Source organism: Pongo pygmaeus, chromosome 10, assembly GCF_028885625.2.
Source record: "Pongo pygmaeus isolate AG05252 chromosome 10, NHGRI_mPonPyg2-v2.0_pri, whole genome shotgun sequence".
NCBI classification, from domain to species: domain Eukaryota; kingdom Metazoa; phylum Chordata; class Mammalia; order Primates; family Hominidae; genus Pongo; species Pongo pygmaeus.
Window position 1 is genome coordinate 13,874,650 of NC_072383.2, and position 13,579 is coordinate 13,888,228.

The 13,579-nt window shown below is 43.5% G+C and overlaps 1 protein-coding gene across 1 annotated transcript; it reads right to left on the reverse strand.

Moving 5' to 3' along the window:
* Window positions 1–12,580: 12,580 nt before the first annotated feature.
* Window positions 12,581–13,217, reverse strand: LOC129009919 (large ribosomal subunit protein uL11-like). Its single transcript, XM_054443511.2, has one exon. The coding sequence runs from the start codon at window positions 13,125–13,127 to the stop codon at window positions 12,630–12,632; it is 498 nt and encodes a 165-aa protein (XP_054299486.1). The 5' UTR covers window positions 13,128–13,217; the 3' UTR covers window positions 12,581–12,629.
* Between the last annotated feature and the right edge of the window lie 362 nt (window positions 13,218–13,579).

Here is a 13,579-nt window from a genome sequence, read left to right on the forward strand (position 1 = left end):
TTATTTACTGATTACAGATCTCTATGTAAGGCACATTACAAACACTAATTCTCAAAACAACCCCAAAAGGTAGGGATTGTTTGTATTTTACAGTTCGGGGAACTGAGGATTAAAGAAGTTAATCTGCCCAATTCCGAGGCAGAGTGGGACTCTAGTATTCCCTAATTCTGCGTGGTTTTGTGTGGCTCCATTGTCACTAGACTACTACTTTTCATCACACTGGGTCGAGTGTAGTTTCCTGGCCTGCCAAAATATACTTCCCTCCATTGGCAAAGTCAAGGTCATTCCTTGTGCATGAGCACGTGTGTGTGTGTGTGTGTGGCGGGGAAACTCAAATGCGCCCTCAGACCTGGCCGAGAGTCTCTTCCTCAGCTTCAGCAGGGGGTGCCATCCACAGGCTGAGAGTTGGTGGGGCCTGCGTGGGAGCCACTGATGGGAGAACTTGAAAGGCAGGAGGGGGGGAATCTTCCGTTACTAAGCAAGGATCTAAGAGCTGTTGTCAAGGAAGAATCCCAGGCCTTCCATAAAAGGAAGGCCTCCTTCTCCTACTGGCAGCAAGTGCTGCCTTGAGCAATGAGTCTGACAGTTTCCCTAGCCCATCTGCACTTGGGCAGCTTTGGAAAGGAGGACCCAGGAAGCAGGGCAGGAGGAAATGAGCTGGAGCTTAGTGGGTGAGGCCTTGGCCTGAATACCTGGCAGAGAGCATCATGGGAGGCAGAGTGCGCAGCAAGGGCCCGGAGCTGAGCTCCTCAGCTGAGCCTCAAATGAATGTCCTGCCCTCCAGCCTTGTCCTCTCCAACCCACCCGTGAAGCTCTACCTGGAAGATTTTCCCAACAGGCCACAAGTCTGCCTAAATGTGCTTCAACGTTTCCCCATCATCCACTGGGTAAAACCCAGCTTGTTTTGCCTGGCAGGACAGGACTTTTTCCTGATCTGACATTTGCCTGCTTTACTAGTCCATCCATTACCCAAGTCCCTGTCGGGCCATTCCCAAGTTCTTTGCCTGAGAGCTAGGTAGTCTCTCCTGGGCCCCTGCGCCTTTGCATATGCTATTTCTTCTGTCTGGACTACTACCCTGTCACATGTACCAAAAGCATTACTGGCGTGGAAGACACATTCAGGGTTTTAGCACAAGCATTTCAAATAATCATCAAGGACAGCCCTCCCACCGACTTGTCAGTTATAACACCATCTGTGGCACTGCTACCTCCTTTCTGAGCCCCCAGCCCACTAGAACCCTGGAGGAGCTAGACTTTAAAGACAGAGGTGGAGTGGGCCCGTTCCCTGGTTAGATTCTTTCCCTCCATTGGTATAGATTGGGCTGCCTGGAATTGCACATGAAAAATGCCAGACACCAAGGGTAGAATCCCTCAACCTCCCTCATCTCATCTCACCTAAATCTCCTGGGCAGAGAGGAGGGAATAATGACGTTAAAATCAACATTAGATGTTGAGATCTAAGTTTGAAGCTCAAGTGATTGTTTAAACCTGCAATGATGAAACCCAACCCAAGATGCTACTGAGGGAAGAGAAAAGGAGATCGGAAGGCAGTTTTTATGTGGTAAAATGGAGACTTCCCCCAAGATGGCCATATTTGAATCTCATTTCTGATTTTTGACTGATAGTCATTTTCCCTTGTCTCTTTACTTTCTCAAGCATATGTGGAGAGATGTGCTTCAGGGGTTATAGAAATAGCTGCGTGTACAGCACACATCCTTTCAGGGATGATGATTCATCGTAAGCTTTCACCATAGGTTTCCCTTTCGTATTACAAACAAGCAGTGAATTTCTGTGCTGACTGAAGCATCTGCATTATCTCATGAAATCTTTTCAACCACGCAAGTTCATTTTATTATGCCCATTTTTACAGATGAGGCTCAGAACTATTTGCTCAAGGTCAAAAATCTGGCAAATTCTGAGACCATCAAAGATACTCTTGACTCCCAAGTCAATACTCATTCCATTGTACCACTGTTAAATTTAGGTTATGAAGTGCCCACTGTGTACAAGACACTGTGCTTAGAGCCAGGAAACATAAAGAAGGATGCTCAATGCCTGCTTCTGTGTAGCTCACATTATGCTGGGGGAGATGTGCCATGGAAAATTAGTTCAATGGGATATTGCAAACATCAGGAGCCAATGAGAGCACAGAGGAGGGGCACTCAAACCTATGAGGGGACAGCACCTAATATAAAAAGCTGGATTTTAAGTATGAGTTTACCAAAGTGGGGGACATGGTATGAAAAGAGATGATTCCCAGAGATGACCAAGGAGCCCAGGCACAGTCTCTCCATTGGTATAGATTGGGCTGCCTGGTTATCATGTCACCTTTCCACTTCCTATGTGACAAAACTATCACCTGTTTGTTCTTTAGTCTCAGTATGGGCCAATGTCTTACTTCTCTTGGTGTTTTTATTTGTTAAGCTCTATCTCAAAGTAAGGAACAGAACACATTGTCAAGAAGAAATTTTAGGTACTCTCTGGGGAGAGGAGGAAGATGGGGGAGGATTATTTTAAGGAGCAAGAAGTCTATTTCCTGGATCCTAGAAATGGTGCCACATGGACTGATACCTGTTGTACCTGCCCTAGGGCTGGTACTGCAAGGTGCTGGAGGAGAACACAGATAATCACAGTGACAAGGACATGCATGAAGCCTGTGTCAAGGTGAATGTGGCTGACGAAAGGAAAAAGGAGGACATTTCTTCTTGCAAAACTCTATATAATCAGAAGCTGGATTTGCTCAGTGATGTTTGGATTTTATAGCTACCCACTTATAGCTATAAAAAAGGCGTTGCTTTTGAAATTCCTGCAGGAAAATTGATTTTATTAAGACACTGCATTTCTTTGGTCCTTAAGCATTGAACCAATTGTTTTTGTAATGCGCTTTTTTAAACTCAAGCTTTCTTAGTCATATATGGAAAATATAACTGAAGAAACTTTACATAGTAGAGCCCAATCCTGGAATTGCTTATAAATACATTGAGAAGACAAAATATACGTGAAATAGTTAAAATAGTCTAAGATTGTTCACTAAGTGCTACAGCATGAAACCCCTCTTAACCTCTGACCATCTAAGTTCTGAGTTTATCCATGTGAATATTGTGTTTTCCAAAGCTGGGCCACACCTATAACTGCAGTCTGTCTCCACTGCTGTGGTCCATGATGCTGTCCTGGCATAGCCTGCCCAGGATTCTTGCTCTAAACACTGTTAAAAGTTTTTTAACTGGGAGGCCAGTCGGCTGAGATGGCTCCAGTGTCTTGGGCTCCTGTGCAAGCAAACTGAAGCCCAATGTAAACAGTAAAACAAAACTTAGGCATAACCAATCAGAAACTGCCACTAAGCTCTAAGTTGGGGCTTTCCACCAAGTCACATCCAAATATGGCAAATGCCTAGCTTTAGCCAATCAAATGATTTCTTTATCCTGCTTCCATGTCCAGCCTGCTGCTCACCATCCTAATGAGGACCACTCTGAACCTCTTCTGGTTTCAAGTGCTGCCTGGGAGAACATCCTTTTCCTTCTGATCCCTCTTTCCTGCTGACCTTTCTGCCACTTTCCTCTCTGTCCCTATCCATGAGACATCATGTTGCTGGACCAGCTGCCCAAAGCCAATCCTACATTCTCATCTGCCGCTGCCTAAGTCTCACTTCAGTGACTTATTCAGAAGGATCAGGCTCATCCACAGAAACCAAGCCCCTTTGCCTGCTGAAGGGTTTCTCAAACATGCCTCATCACAAGAATCACAGATAACATGTCTGAAACATAGATTCCAGGGTCCCCTCCAGGCCTAAGTTAATCTACTAATCTACTAATATGTTAATCTACTAATAAAACCAGAGTGAAAAATCCTGGCCTGGCTTAAGGTCACTGGAATACAGGGCGGTGGCAGGGGTTGGGAAGAAGGGTTAAGAGCTGGTGTGTATGCATGACTTAGTCCTGTCTCTGTCCTGTCGGGCACCAGTTTCGCATTGGTTCCGGCGATAGGAATAGAGGGGAGGGAGGCCAGAACCCAACCAAAGCCCAGCTGAATGGATCATGAGATCTGAATCAGCCGGAAGCAACTGCTCTGCGCCCCAGAACCCATGTCTCAGTTCCACCTGGCATCACCAATTATCTGTGCCTCTGACATAGGAGGTTTTTTTTATTCCCTCGAAATAGGGCTATAATTAAATCCAAAATTGTACTGGAGACTTTATCGTCATGGTAAAAGCAGAACACAATGTCTGCAGACAAAAAAACTCTTTCAATAAAAATTAATTATGCACAGCTCATGCCTCAGTCCCGGTGGCAGTGTGAGGAATGCATATGAGGCATGGGGAGGAGCTGGCCCATGGCACTGCCCAGGCTGGCTCTACCACCCTCCCGAGGCTCCTGCTGTGTAGCCCCCCTCTCCATTCACGCAAAGCCCCCTGCTGCATCTCCCTCCCTCGCAGTAGCTGCTTGTTCTCTGCAGTCCCGCAGGTCACTGCTTTTTTCTCCTCCTTCAGGGTCTGAAAAATTGAAAGCAGTCATAGATGGGGCTGAGAGAGGTAAGAGAAGAGAAACAAGGCACAAATGGAGAGGGTGAACTTGTGATCTGTCATTCCCATTAAATCTCTTTTTCTTTCAAGAAGAAGCATTCTCACTGACAGGGGAATCTAAGAATTCTTCTGGCAGCATGTTCCTTATGCTTCTTGCCACAGGGAGTGTGCGGGCTAAAGGATTCTGTTCTCTGAATCCAACAGTGGGCTCTGGGGGAAGGTGATGGAGCTGCCCAGAGCCAGTGCCACATAGTCCCCATGTGACAGAACTCAGACCCTGCCCTGGGACTTTGCTTTTCCTGTCCTCCGGAGACTAAGTCCAAGGGTACAGATATCTCTGGTGGACATCTCTCCTGGGGAGGAAGTACAGTGAAAAATCAGAAGCGGAGGCAGGGTGGGAGCATCTCACCCTATAAACTCGTCACCGGATCTGACCAGGAAAAAGAACAAGGACTTGGAGAAATGCAGGCAATGCAGATCAGGGTTGGATACCTTCCAGTTCATCTAAGAAGTAGTGACAGAGGAGCGGGAGCCCAGTAGAAGTTGCTCTGCCAGTATCTAGATTTTCTTCCTGTGGTAGATTGGGTCTTCACCACCCAAGCTGCCTGGAGGAGGGTCCCTCCAGAGCTCACTAAAACCAGGGACAGGGCTCAGCTCACTAATGGCCTGCCCACTCGGAACTCCGTGAGTGCCTGCAGAAGCAGCAAAGGTACCAATGGGGTGTGAGACCCACCTCCATCTTGCTAAAGGGTTGGGGGCAGGAAACTGTGGGGTCAGAATCTGCAGAAAGGGGCCAGCCAGGGCCATGAAAGGGCTGGTAGGATGTTACTGAAGAAGTGCTCTTGGGTGTGAAGGTAACCAAAATTGTCCTCCAACTCCAGGCTCTTCGAGATATTCTCAGGGACTTGTGGCATGGGTAGAAGATTGAATGAGGTGTTTCCCAAGCCTATGATTTGGTGATTCGGTTGAGCCAGTCAGATTCTTCCCCAGTTGGGGCTGGAGATTAAGGGTCTTATGTGGACCGGCATGTCCTTATTTCCTGGTGATAAGACTCCATCTCCTCTCCCAACACCACAGACCTCAGCACATAGACACACCAATTGTACTGCAGGTGGACACATACAGGCATGGCAGTTCTGACATTTATTTTGTAGGTTTTTTTCCCTTTCAGTTTCTGCTGAGAAAAACTCCCCCAAACCCCAATTTCAAAGCATATTAAAAGACCAGTTTTATTGACCTGAGAAGAGGGGAGGGCTTGCTTTATCGCAGATTATTGGTTAGAAATTCTGTCCAGGTTCTCTGACACTGGAAGTAAACAGCAACAACCACCATCCCCATTTATCATCAACATTGCATTGCAGGTCCCAGCTAGGGCAATAAGACAAGAAAAGAAAGCATGAAGGTTGAGAAGGGGCTGGGTATGGTGGCTCATGTCTGTAATCCCAGTACTTTGGGAGGCTGAGATTGGAGGATTGCTTGAGCCCAGGAGTTTGAGACCAACCTGGACAACATAGCGAGACCCTGTCTCAAAGATTTAAAAAGAAATAAAGATCAAAAGGGAATAGAAAAAGCTATCATTATGTGCATGTGGCATAAAACAGCTTATGTAGAAAATCCAAAAGCTATACAGATAATCTATTTGCATTGATAAATAAAGCTAGCAAGAATGCTGGATTCATAATGAAGATAAGATTTATATTTTATATCTTTGCAATTTTTTTAGCTAAAATATTTTTAACCATTATAAATGGTTAAAAACCGAAATAAATTTAAAAGGCATCAAAACCATAAAATACCAACCTGGCCAAGATGGTGAAACCTCATCTCTACCAAAAATACAGAGTGGTGTGGTGGTGGGTGCCTGTAATCCCAGCTACTCAGGAGGCTGAGGCAGGAGAATCACTTGAACCCGGGAGGTGGAGGTTGCAGTGAGCCAAGATTGCGCCACTGCACTCCAGCCTGGGCAAGAGAGTGAGACTCCATCTCAAAAAAGAAACAAATAAAAAACCCCATAAACTACCCATGAAACAATCTTTCCAAATTATGTAATTCCACTATACCTCAGACTATAAAACATTGTTGAGGTAAATTAAGAGACCTAAATGAACGAAGGGATATACACTATGTTCACATATTGAAATATTATAAAGATGTAAATTCTCACTAAATTGGTCTATAAATTCAACATAATAATAATCAGAATTCCATCAGGGTTGTGTGTATGTGTGTAAATGCGTAAGCTGATTCTAAAATTTACATGGCTATGTAAAAGGATGCGGAAAGGCAAGCCATTCTTGAAGAAGAATGAAGCTGGAGCCATTACATTACTGATATGAAAGCTTATTAAAAAGTAACAGTAATTAAGACACTGTGGTATTGACACAAGGGTATACAAACAGACAAATGGAACAGAATACAGTCCAGAAATAGACCACACATATGAGGTCATTTGATGTATTGCAAAAGAGATGATGAAGTGCAGTGAGAAGATAACCTTTTAGTAAATGGTGCTGAGTTAATTGGATATCTAAATGGTAAAAAATGAATTTTACCCTACCTTACACCATACACAAAAATCAATTCCTGGTGAATTGCAGATCTAAACACACAAGGAAAAACTACAGAACATCTAGAAGAAGACATAGGAAAATGCCTGCAAAATCTTGGCACAGGGAACAATTTATCAGATGGAGAACAAAAAGCACAACCATAAAGGGGAAAATGATAAATAGGAATTAGTAAAAATTAAGAACTTTCATTTATTTAAAATACTATTAAGAGAAAACGTAAATTACAGAAGTGGGATAACATATTTAGAATATATTTTATATCTCCGAGATAACTAAAAGACCCCTACAAATCAATAATCATTAAAATAACTATTTGCCAGAAAAATGAGTAAAAGGCTTGCATAAGTATTCTGCAAGGATGCACAAATGGCCCACAACCATTTGAAAAGGAGCTACTCTCCGCATATAATGATCCCCACATTTAGAGAAAAGAAAGCAATAAACTGAGTCTCAGGGAGATTAGGTTACAGGTTCAGGTGAGCATCCTAAGAAGTCAAAATGGTGACACCCACATGATGTGACTGATTGGAGGGTCAAACCCACATGGTGATCACGGAAGTCCCAGCACCATAAATATATCCATTCCTTTGACATTCAAGATTCTCCCAGAAGGCTTAGATGTTATGCCCTGTTATCAGCTAACACGTCAAAGAGATTTATTGACCGTCAACTGAGTAATGGCCCAAGGTTCTTGAACATACAGTATGCCCTGCGAGTTCTAGAGCCAGGAGAGGGAACCATGTGTAAATGGGAGGTGGTGGTGTCCAGGGCCATGTGCTACCATCTACTCAGGGCAGCCCCTTCTTGTGGCCTCCCAGATCAGTCATCTCTTCATTCACTTGCACTCAAAAGGTATTCAGCAAGCATTCATAGAGAAGCTGTTTGTCAGCCTTGTAAGCCAGTTACACATGTGAACGAGATGGGTGTTGTCCTCACTCTCTGGGAGTGCACAGTCTCAGTCTGGTAGAGGGGTACACAAAGCTGGCTTTCTAGCAGGCAGATTCACTGATTCCTCATCAGTGCAAGAGCCAAGCTGGGCTTTGGGTTCCCAATCATCAGAGCCCTGTGCCTTATACGTGATCTGCAGTGGGACTGGCTGCAACCCCTCCCCTTACCACGTTGTTCAAGGGAAATGGGCTTGATCCCAGGGTGCAATGTAGAGCAGTAACCTTTACTTGAAACGGTTGAGGGGACATAGGCGCATCAGCATCTGGAAATGGATTCTAGCCAATATTATGAAATTTCCGTAATGCCACTTTATATTGTAATTACAGTGTATTCACTCTTTACTGTCATCAGCCAAAAGGAGCTCTTATCAGCATATTTGTCATTATAAACGTTATGTGTATAATCACAGAAATTTTCGCATTCAGAAAGAGTAGTCACATTCAGGAGAGACATATTACCTATTATGAAACACAGGAAGAATTCTGGAAAGAACAGACCACAAACCCGAGGCTGCAGAGTGCCTCCTCTCCAAGGCTTTCAAAGCCACATTGGAGCCTAATTTGTCTTAGCCTTGGAAATTGAAGACAGACCAATTATCATAGAGAGCATAGCATAAGAAGAACCAGAATACACTGTGCCTGTGCGGGATTCACACTTACCCAATTATATATATGCGCTTTGGTTCCATTTTATTTATGATATACATCCAGTTCTCATGTTTTAGTTAATAAAACATAATCATCCTTTCATTTAAAAAATCTGTAACATTTTTCCATAAGAAAAGTGGGAGTTCTTTGCCTCAACAAATCATTCATCCCAGGTTCCTCCACAGATAGTGGAAGATGCTGAGGGGGAAGGATTTTGTAAAGTGATTTGGTGTAGCATAAGTCTCCAGTGGCCCACTGTATTAGTCCATTTTCATACTGCTATAAAGAACTTCCTGACACTGGGTCATTTATAAAAGAAAGAGGTTTAATAGACTCACAGTTCAGCATGGCTGGGGAGGCCTCAGGAAACTTACAATCATGGTGGAAGGCAAAGGGGAAGCAAGGCACCTTCTTCACAGAAGTGCCGAGTGAAGGGGAAAGAGCCCCTTATAAAACCATCAGATCTCCTGAGAACTCACTATCAAAAGAACAGCAGAGGGGAAACTGCCCCCATGATCCAATTACCTCCCGCCTGGCCTCTCTCTTGACATGTGGGGATTATGGGGATTATAATTCAAGATGAGATTTGGGTGGGGACACAAAGCCTAACCATATTATCCCCTCACCCCACAAGCTGACTCTATATCATCACTGGGCAAAGCCAGTCACTCAGTAGGACTCAATACATTTTTTATCTGAGTTTTAACCCATTTATGCCTAGTGTTCCATTATTGGAACGCTAAGCATGTGGGAATTATTTATAGCCTACTGTTCGAGGTCATTTCCAAGGTCTGATTGCAACCTCAGGCATAAGTGTGTAAGGCATTCTGTCAACTATCATTCCTTCTCTATGACAGGCACCATGCCTGTGCCTGTTCCACCCAGGAGTCCATCCTCTGGCGACCCCCACTACTGGGTAGGAGGATGATCTGCGTGCAATCCCTAACCTAGGTCTATTTTTCCAGACTCGTTCTCACCCCCAGAAAATCCCCTCAGAAATTTGAGGTTCCTCTCTCTTATGTTAATTCTGCCAAGTTGTGTGAGAATACAAGTCTACAAGCGGGACTCTTTTGTTTACCTGCTCTGCTCTTTCCTGCGCAGTGTGGTGATGCTGCCTAGCATGTCACCAAGCCAATGGCCACTCCATATCTGTTTACTGGTTTGTTCTTTGCAGTAGCCAGATCCATACAGAGTTCCTTCCACTAAGACTGTTCAGACCTTAAATAATGTGTATCTCTGCCTTTTGTGGCAGTACATGCTCACACACCGTGGAATGCCCTTGTATTCACGACAAATCAAATGAGACCTTGCTCTCAGGAAGCCATATCTTTGTCATGGGGCTTGCACATTGCTAATTCAGTACCTTACGAAGTCACACTGTGTTCCCAACCACACATTTCAATTCACAGGGAAAGACTCCACAGCCTGTAATTCAAGGGTCACAATGGGACGCTTTCTGCTAACACCACCTGAGAACTTTAATTGTCAAGCCTCAGGAGGCAGCTGGGGCAGGTGAGGTGCTTGGAGGTTTCCTAAGGTAACTTGCCTTATTGTTTGAAACAAGGAATCCCAGGCTGATTTACTGATTGGTGAAATGAGGAATGTGCAGTGATAGAGCTGTGTTTCCCCCTGACAGATGGAAGCAGAAACATCTCATGGAAGTAGAGGGGACCTTCCCCAGATTTCTGAGAAGAGGCCTTATACATGGCACATGGGCAGCCTTAAGTCTTAAGACAGATTTCCAAGGCTCAGTAGGACTGTAAGGGTGTGTGCTGAAGGCTGTTCTGGGTCCCCACAAATTTATCTGGTGAAATTCCAGAGAAAAATAAGAATTAGTTGTAGATGGAAAAGACCAGGAAACTCTTTATTTTATATTTAGTCAAATCTATTATTACTATAAACAGAAGGCCACACAAGTCCCAAAAATGGGTCATAGAAATAGCAGGTATAACTTTTTGGAAATGACCAAGGTCATTAGGGATGCTAGAGTTCAATGCTGCATATAAATTCCATAGTCAGCTAAAACACATACTAGAGACTTGAGAGCTAATAATTTTAATCTAAACTTAATGATTAAATACTCTCCAAAGATTAAAAAAATTCTCAGTTATACATGTAGAGAAAAATGTTAGCTGAGAATAATATTGGCAAATAGTGATGAAGATCCTATGAGACAGAGGAGATCTGCTCCTAGCCTCAGGGAGAGAAGGGGAAAAAAAACTTCACTACTGGACCAGATAGAAGAACATTTACCCCCAGCTGTCCTCTAAGATTAAGCATAGGCTGAATGCCAGTTGCCTACTGCAGGGAAATCAAGTGAGCATTAAGAACCCAAAAGAAGATGCCCAAAGCAAATATCTGGGAGGTGACAGAAAGACATTTAGCTGAGCTGGCAAGATGGAAAGCAGAGTGACTCGGACTCTGGAAGTGGTGTTCCACAAAGCCTTGGATGGGTTGCTGAGACAGGAAGACCCCCTAAAGAAGAAGCTCTGCTTCTCTTGGCCTTGGACTTTGGTTGGAATTTAAAAGAGTGAGAGTGCCTGGAAGGATTCTCAGTTTCCATATTAAGTGATTATTGTATATATATTTGATTATATATACATATGATTAAGAATATATATAATGCACACATACACACAGCTTATGGCAATTTGGGGCTTGAGGCTTTTTTTTTTTTTTTTTTTGAGACAGGGTTTTGTTCTCTCACCCAGGCTAGAGTGCAGTGGCACAATGTATCTTGGCTCACTGCAACCTCTGCCTCCTGGGTTCAAGCGATTCTCCTGCCTTAGCCTCCCAAATAGCTGGGATTACAGGCACGTGCCACCTTGCTGGCTAATTTCTGCATTTTTAGTAGAGACAGGGTTTTGCCATGTTGCCTAGGCTGGTCTTGAACTCCTGGCCTCAAGTGATCTGCCTGCATCAGCCTCCTAAAGTGCTGGGATTACAGACATGAGCCAACGCACCCAGCCCTATTTTGGCCTCAAGGCTTTGATTTGCCGTTGAGGCAAAGCCCACCAGGTAATGTTTCAAATTATTGTATCTGATCAGCCAAAAAGATCTTGCCATTGACCTTGTTCTACATTCCCCTAGATATATTCCACTAAACAAAAAATACAACCCAACAGAGAGATCCTAGTGTGAAGTCCAATTCCCAGAATGTAATGGCCAAAAAAAGACTTTCTTTTGTCTAGATTGTTATACACATACACACAGATAAATTTGTATTCACTAGTCCTGAGTACTTGTAAGACAAAACACTTGTTGCAGGAAGAAACCAGGGCACCATGGAATAATGGTGATTGATTTTAGATCTGGGGCATGGAAAGTTCAACGTGATTCTGGAATATCAATTCCAGAAAGCAAGGAAGTGCCTAAAAACTGATGCAAATGTGTTCAAAGAACATAAGAGGCAACTTAGGGCCACAATCCCCCAAATTTGGTAAAATTTGAGTATCAAGAATAATAATGACAATGGATTATAATAACATGCTTAATAAAACAAATAATCCCTGAGTCCATAATAGTACTATAAAAAGGTGGAGAGTGGGCTCTTCTTAAGAAAGAATGCCAGCTAACAGATATAGATGAATGATATAATGTAACCGATTTTATAATCACTCAAATAATTTAGGCAAGTATCATCTATGGATATTAAAACCACTGAGGGAAACATAGGAACAGGATAAACAGCCTCAGAGAATCACCCCACAGGTTATATATTAATTACAAAGAAAACATGTGACACATTGCAATGGAGAAATCTGGAGGTCACTTCCTTAGTCAATTGAACACATTCAGCATCGCCAATAATGGGAAAAACTGACATTCTGTGTCTTCTGATTTGATGTACTAAGAAGGTCACAATATCACCTGTGTAGTATTCTTTTTTTTTTTTTTTTCCACCAGTTGTCAAATGATCCTTTATTGAAATATTTTCCTTTGTGTTTAACTGGCTGGGCATTCCACAGCACCACTATTGATGTCATCTATGATGTCATGAGGGTGGCGGCCATCAACATTACAGCCCACAGACTGGGCAGTCCCCAAGATCTCTTTAATGGTTCCAGAGAGTTCTCTGGCTAAGGATCGGTGCCGCATCTGTCCAGCAATGTTGACGATCTCATCAAAAGTGATATTCCCACTGTGTTTAATGTTTTTCTGTTTCTTTCTGTCTCTTGGTGGTTCCTTGAGGGCTTTGATGATCAGGGCAGAGGCAGAAGGCACCACCTCAATCTGGGCCTGTCTGTTCTGAATGGTCAGTTTCACTGTAATCCTCAGGCCCTTCCAGTTACCTGTTGCCTTGGCAATGTCATCACAAACCTTTTTTGGAGACAGACCCAGGGGGCCGATCTTGGGGGCCAGGGCAGAAGTGGCACCGACTTCACCTCCGGTGCACCTCAGGTATACGACTTTGATCTCGTTGGGGTCGAACTTCGGCGGCATGGTGGAGGCGGCTGGTGTCGGATGAACCCGGATTCGGGACGACCGAAGAAAGTTGCACCTTGGCCTCCTCCGAGCCGAAAGCCGAGAGCCACCTGTGTAGTATTCTTGGCAAAAAATCTTTAATCTCAGTGTAATCATGAGAAAACAATCAGACAAATCTAAATTATAGGACTATGTACAAAATAATTGGCCTGACCCTTGAAAATTTCAATGTTGTGTTTTTGGCTTTTTTTTTTTTTTAATAAAAACAAGGACTGCTCAAGACTAAAAGAGATTATGGAGATATATTAACTAAATAAAGTGCATAGGCTTTGACTGGATTATGGATCAAATGAGAAAAGCCACATAAGACATTATAGGGAGAATTGAGAAAATCGAATATGAGCTATAAATTAGAAAACATTCTTGTATCAATGTCAACTTTCTTGACAATTATCACGGTGCTCTTAGGA

Coding starts and splice junctions, on each gene's coding strand:
- LOC129009919 (XM_054443511.2), bottom strand. CDS start 13,127: ATGCCGCCGAAGTTCGACCCCAACGAGATCAAAGTCGTATACCTGAGG.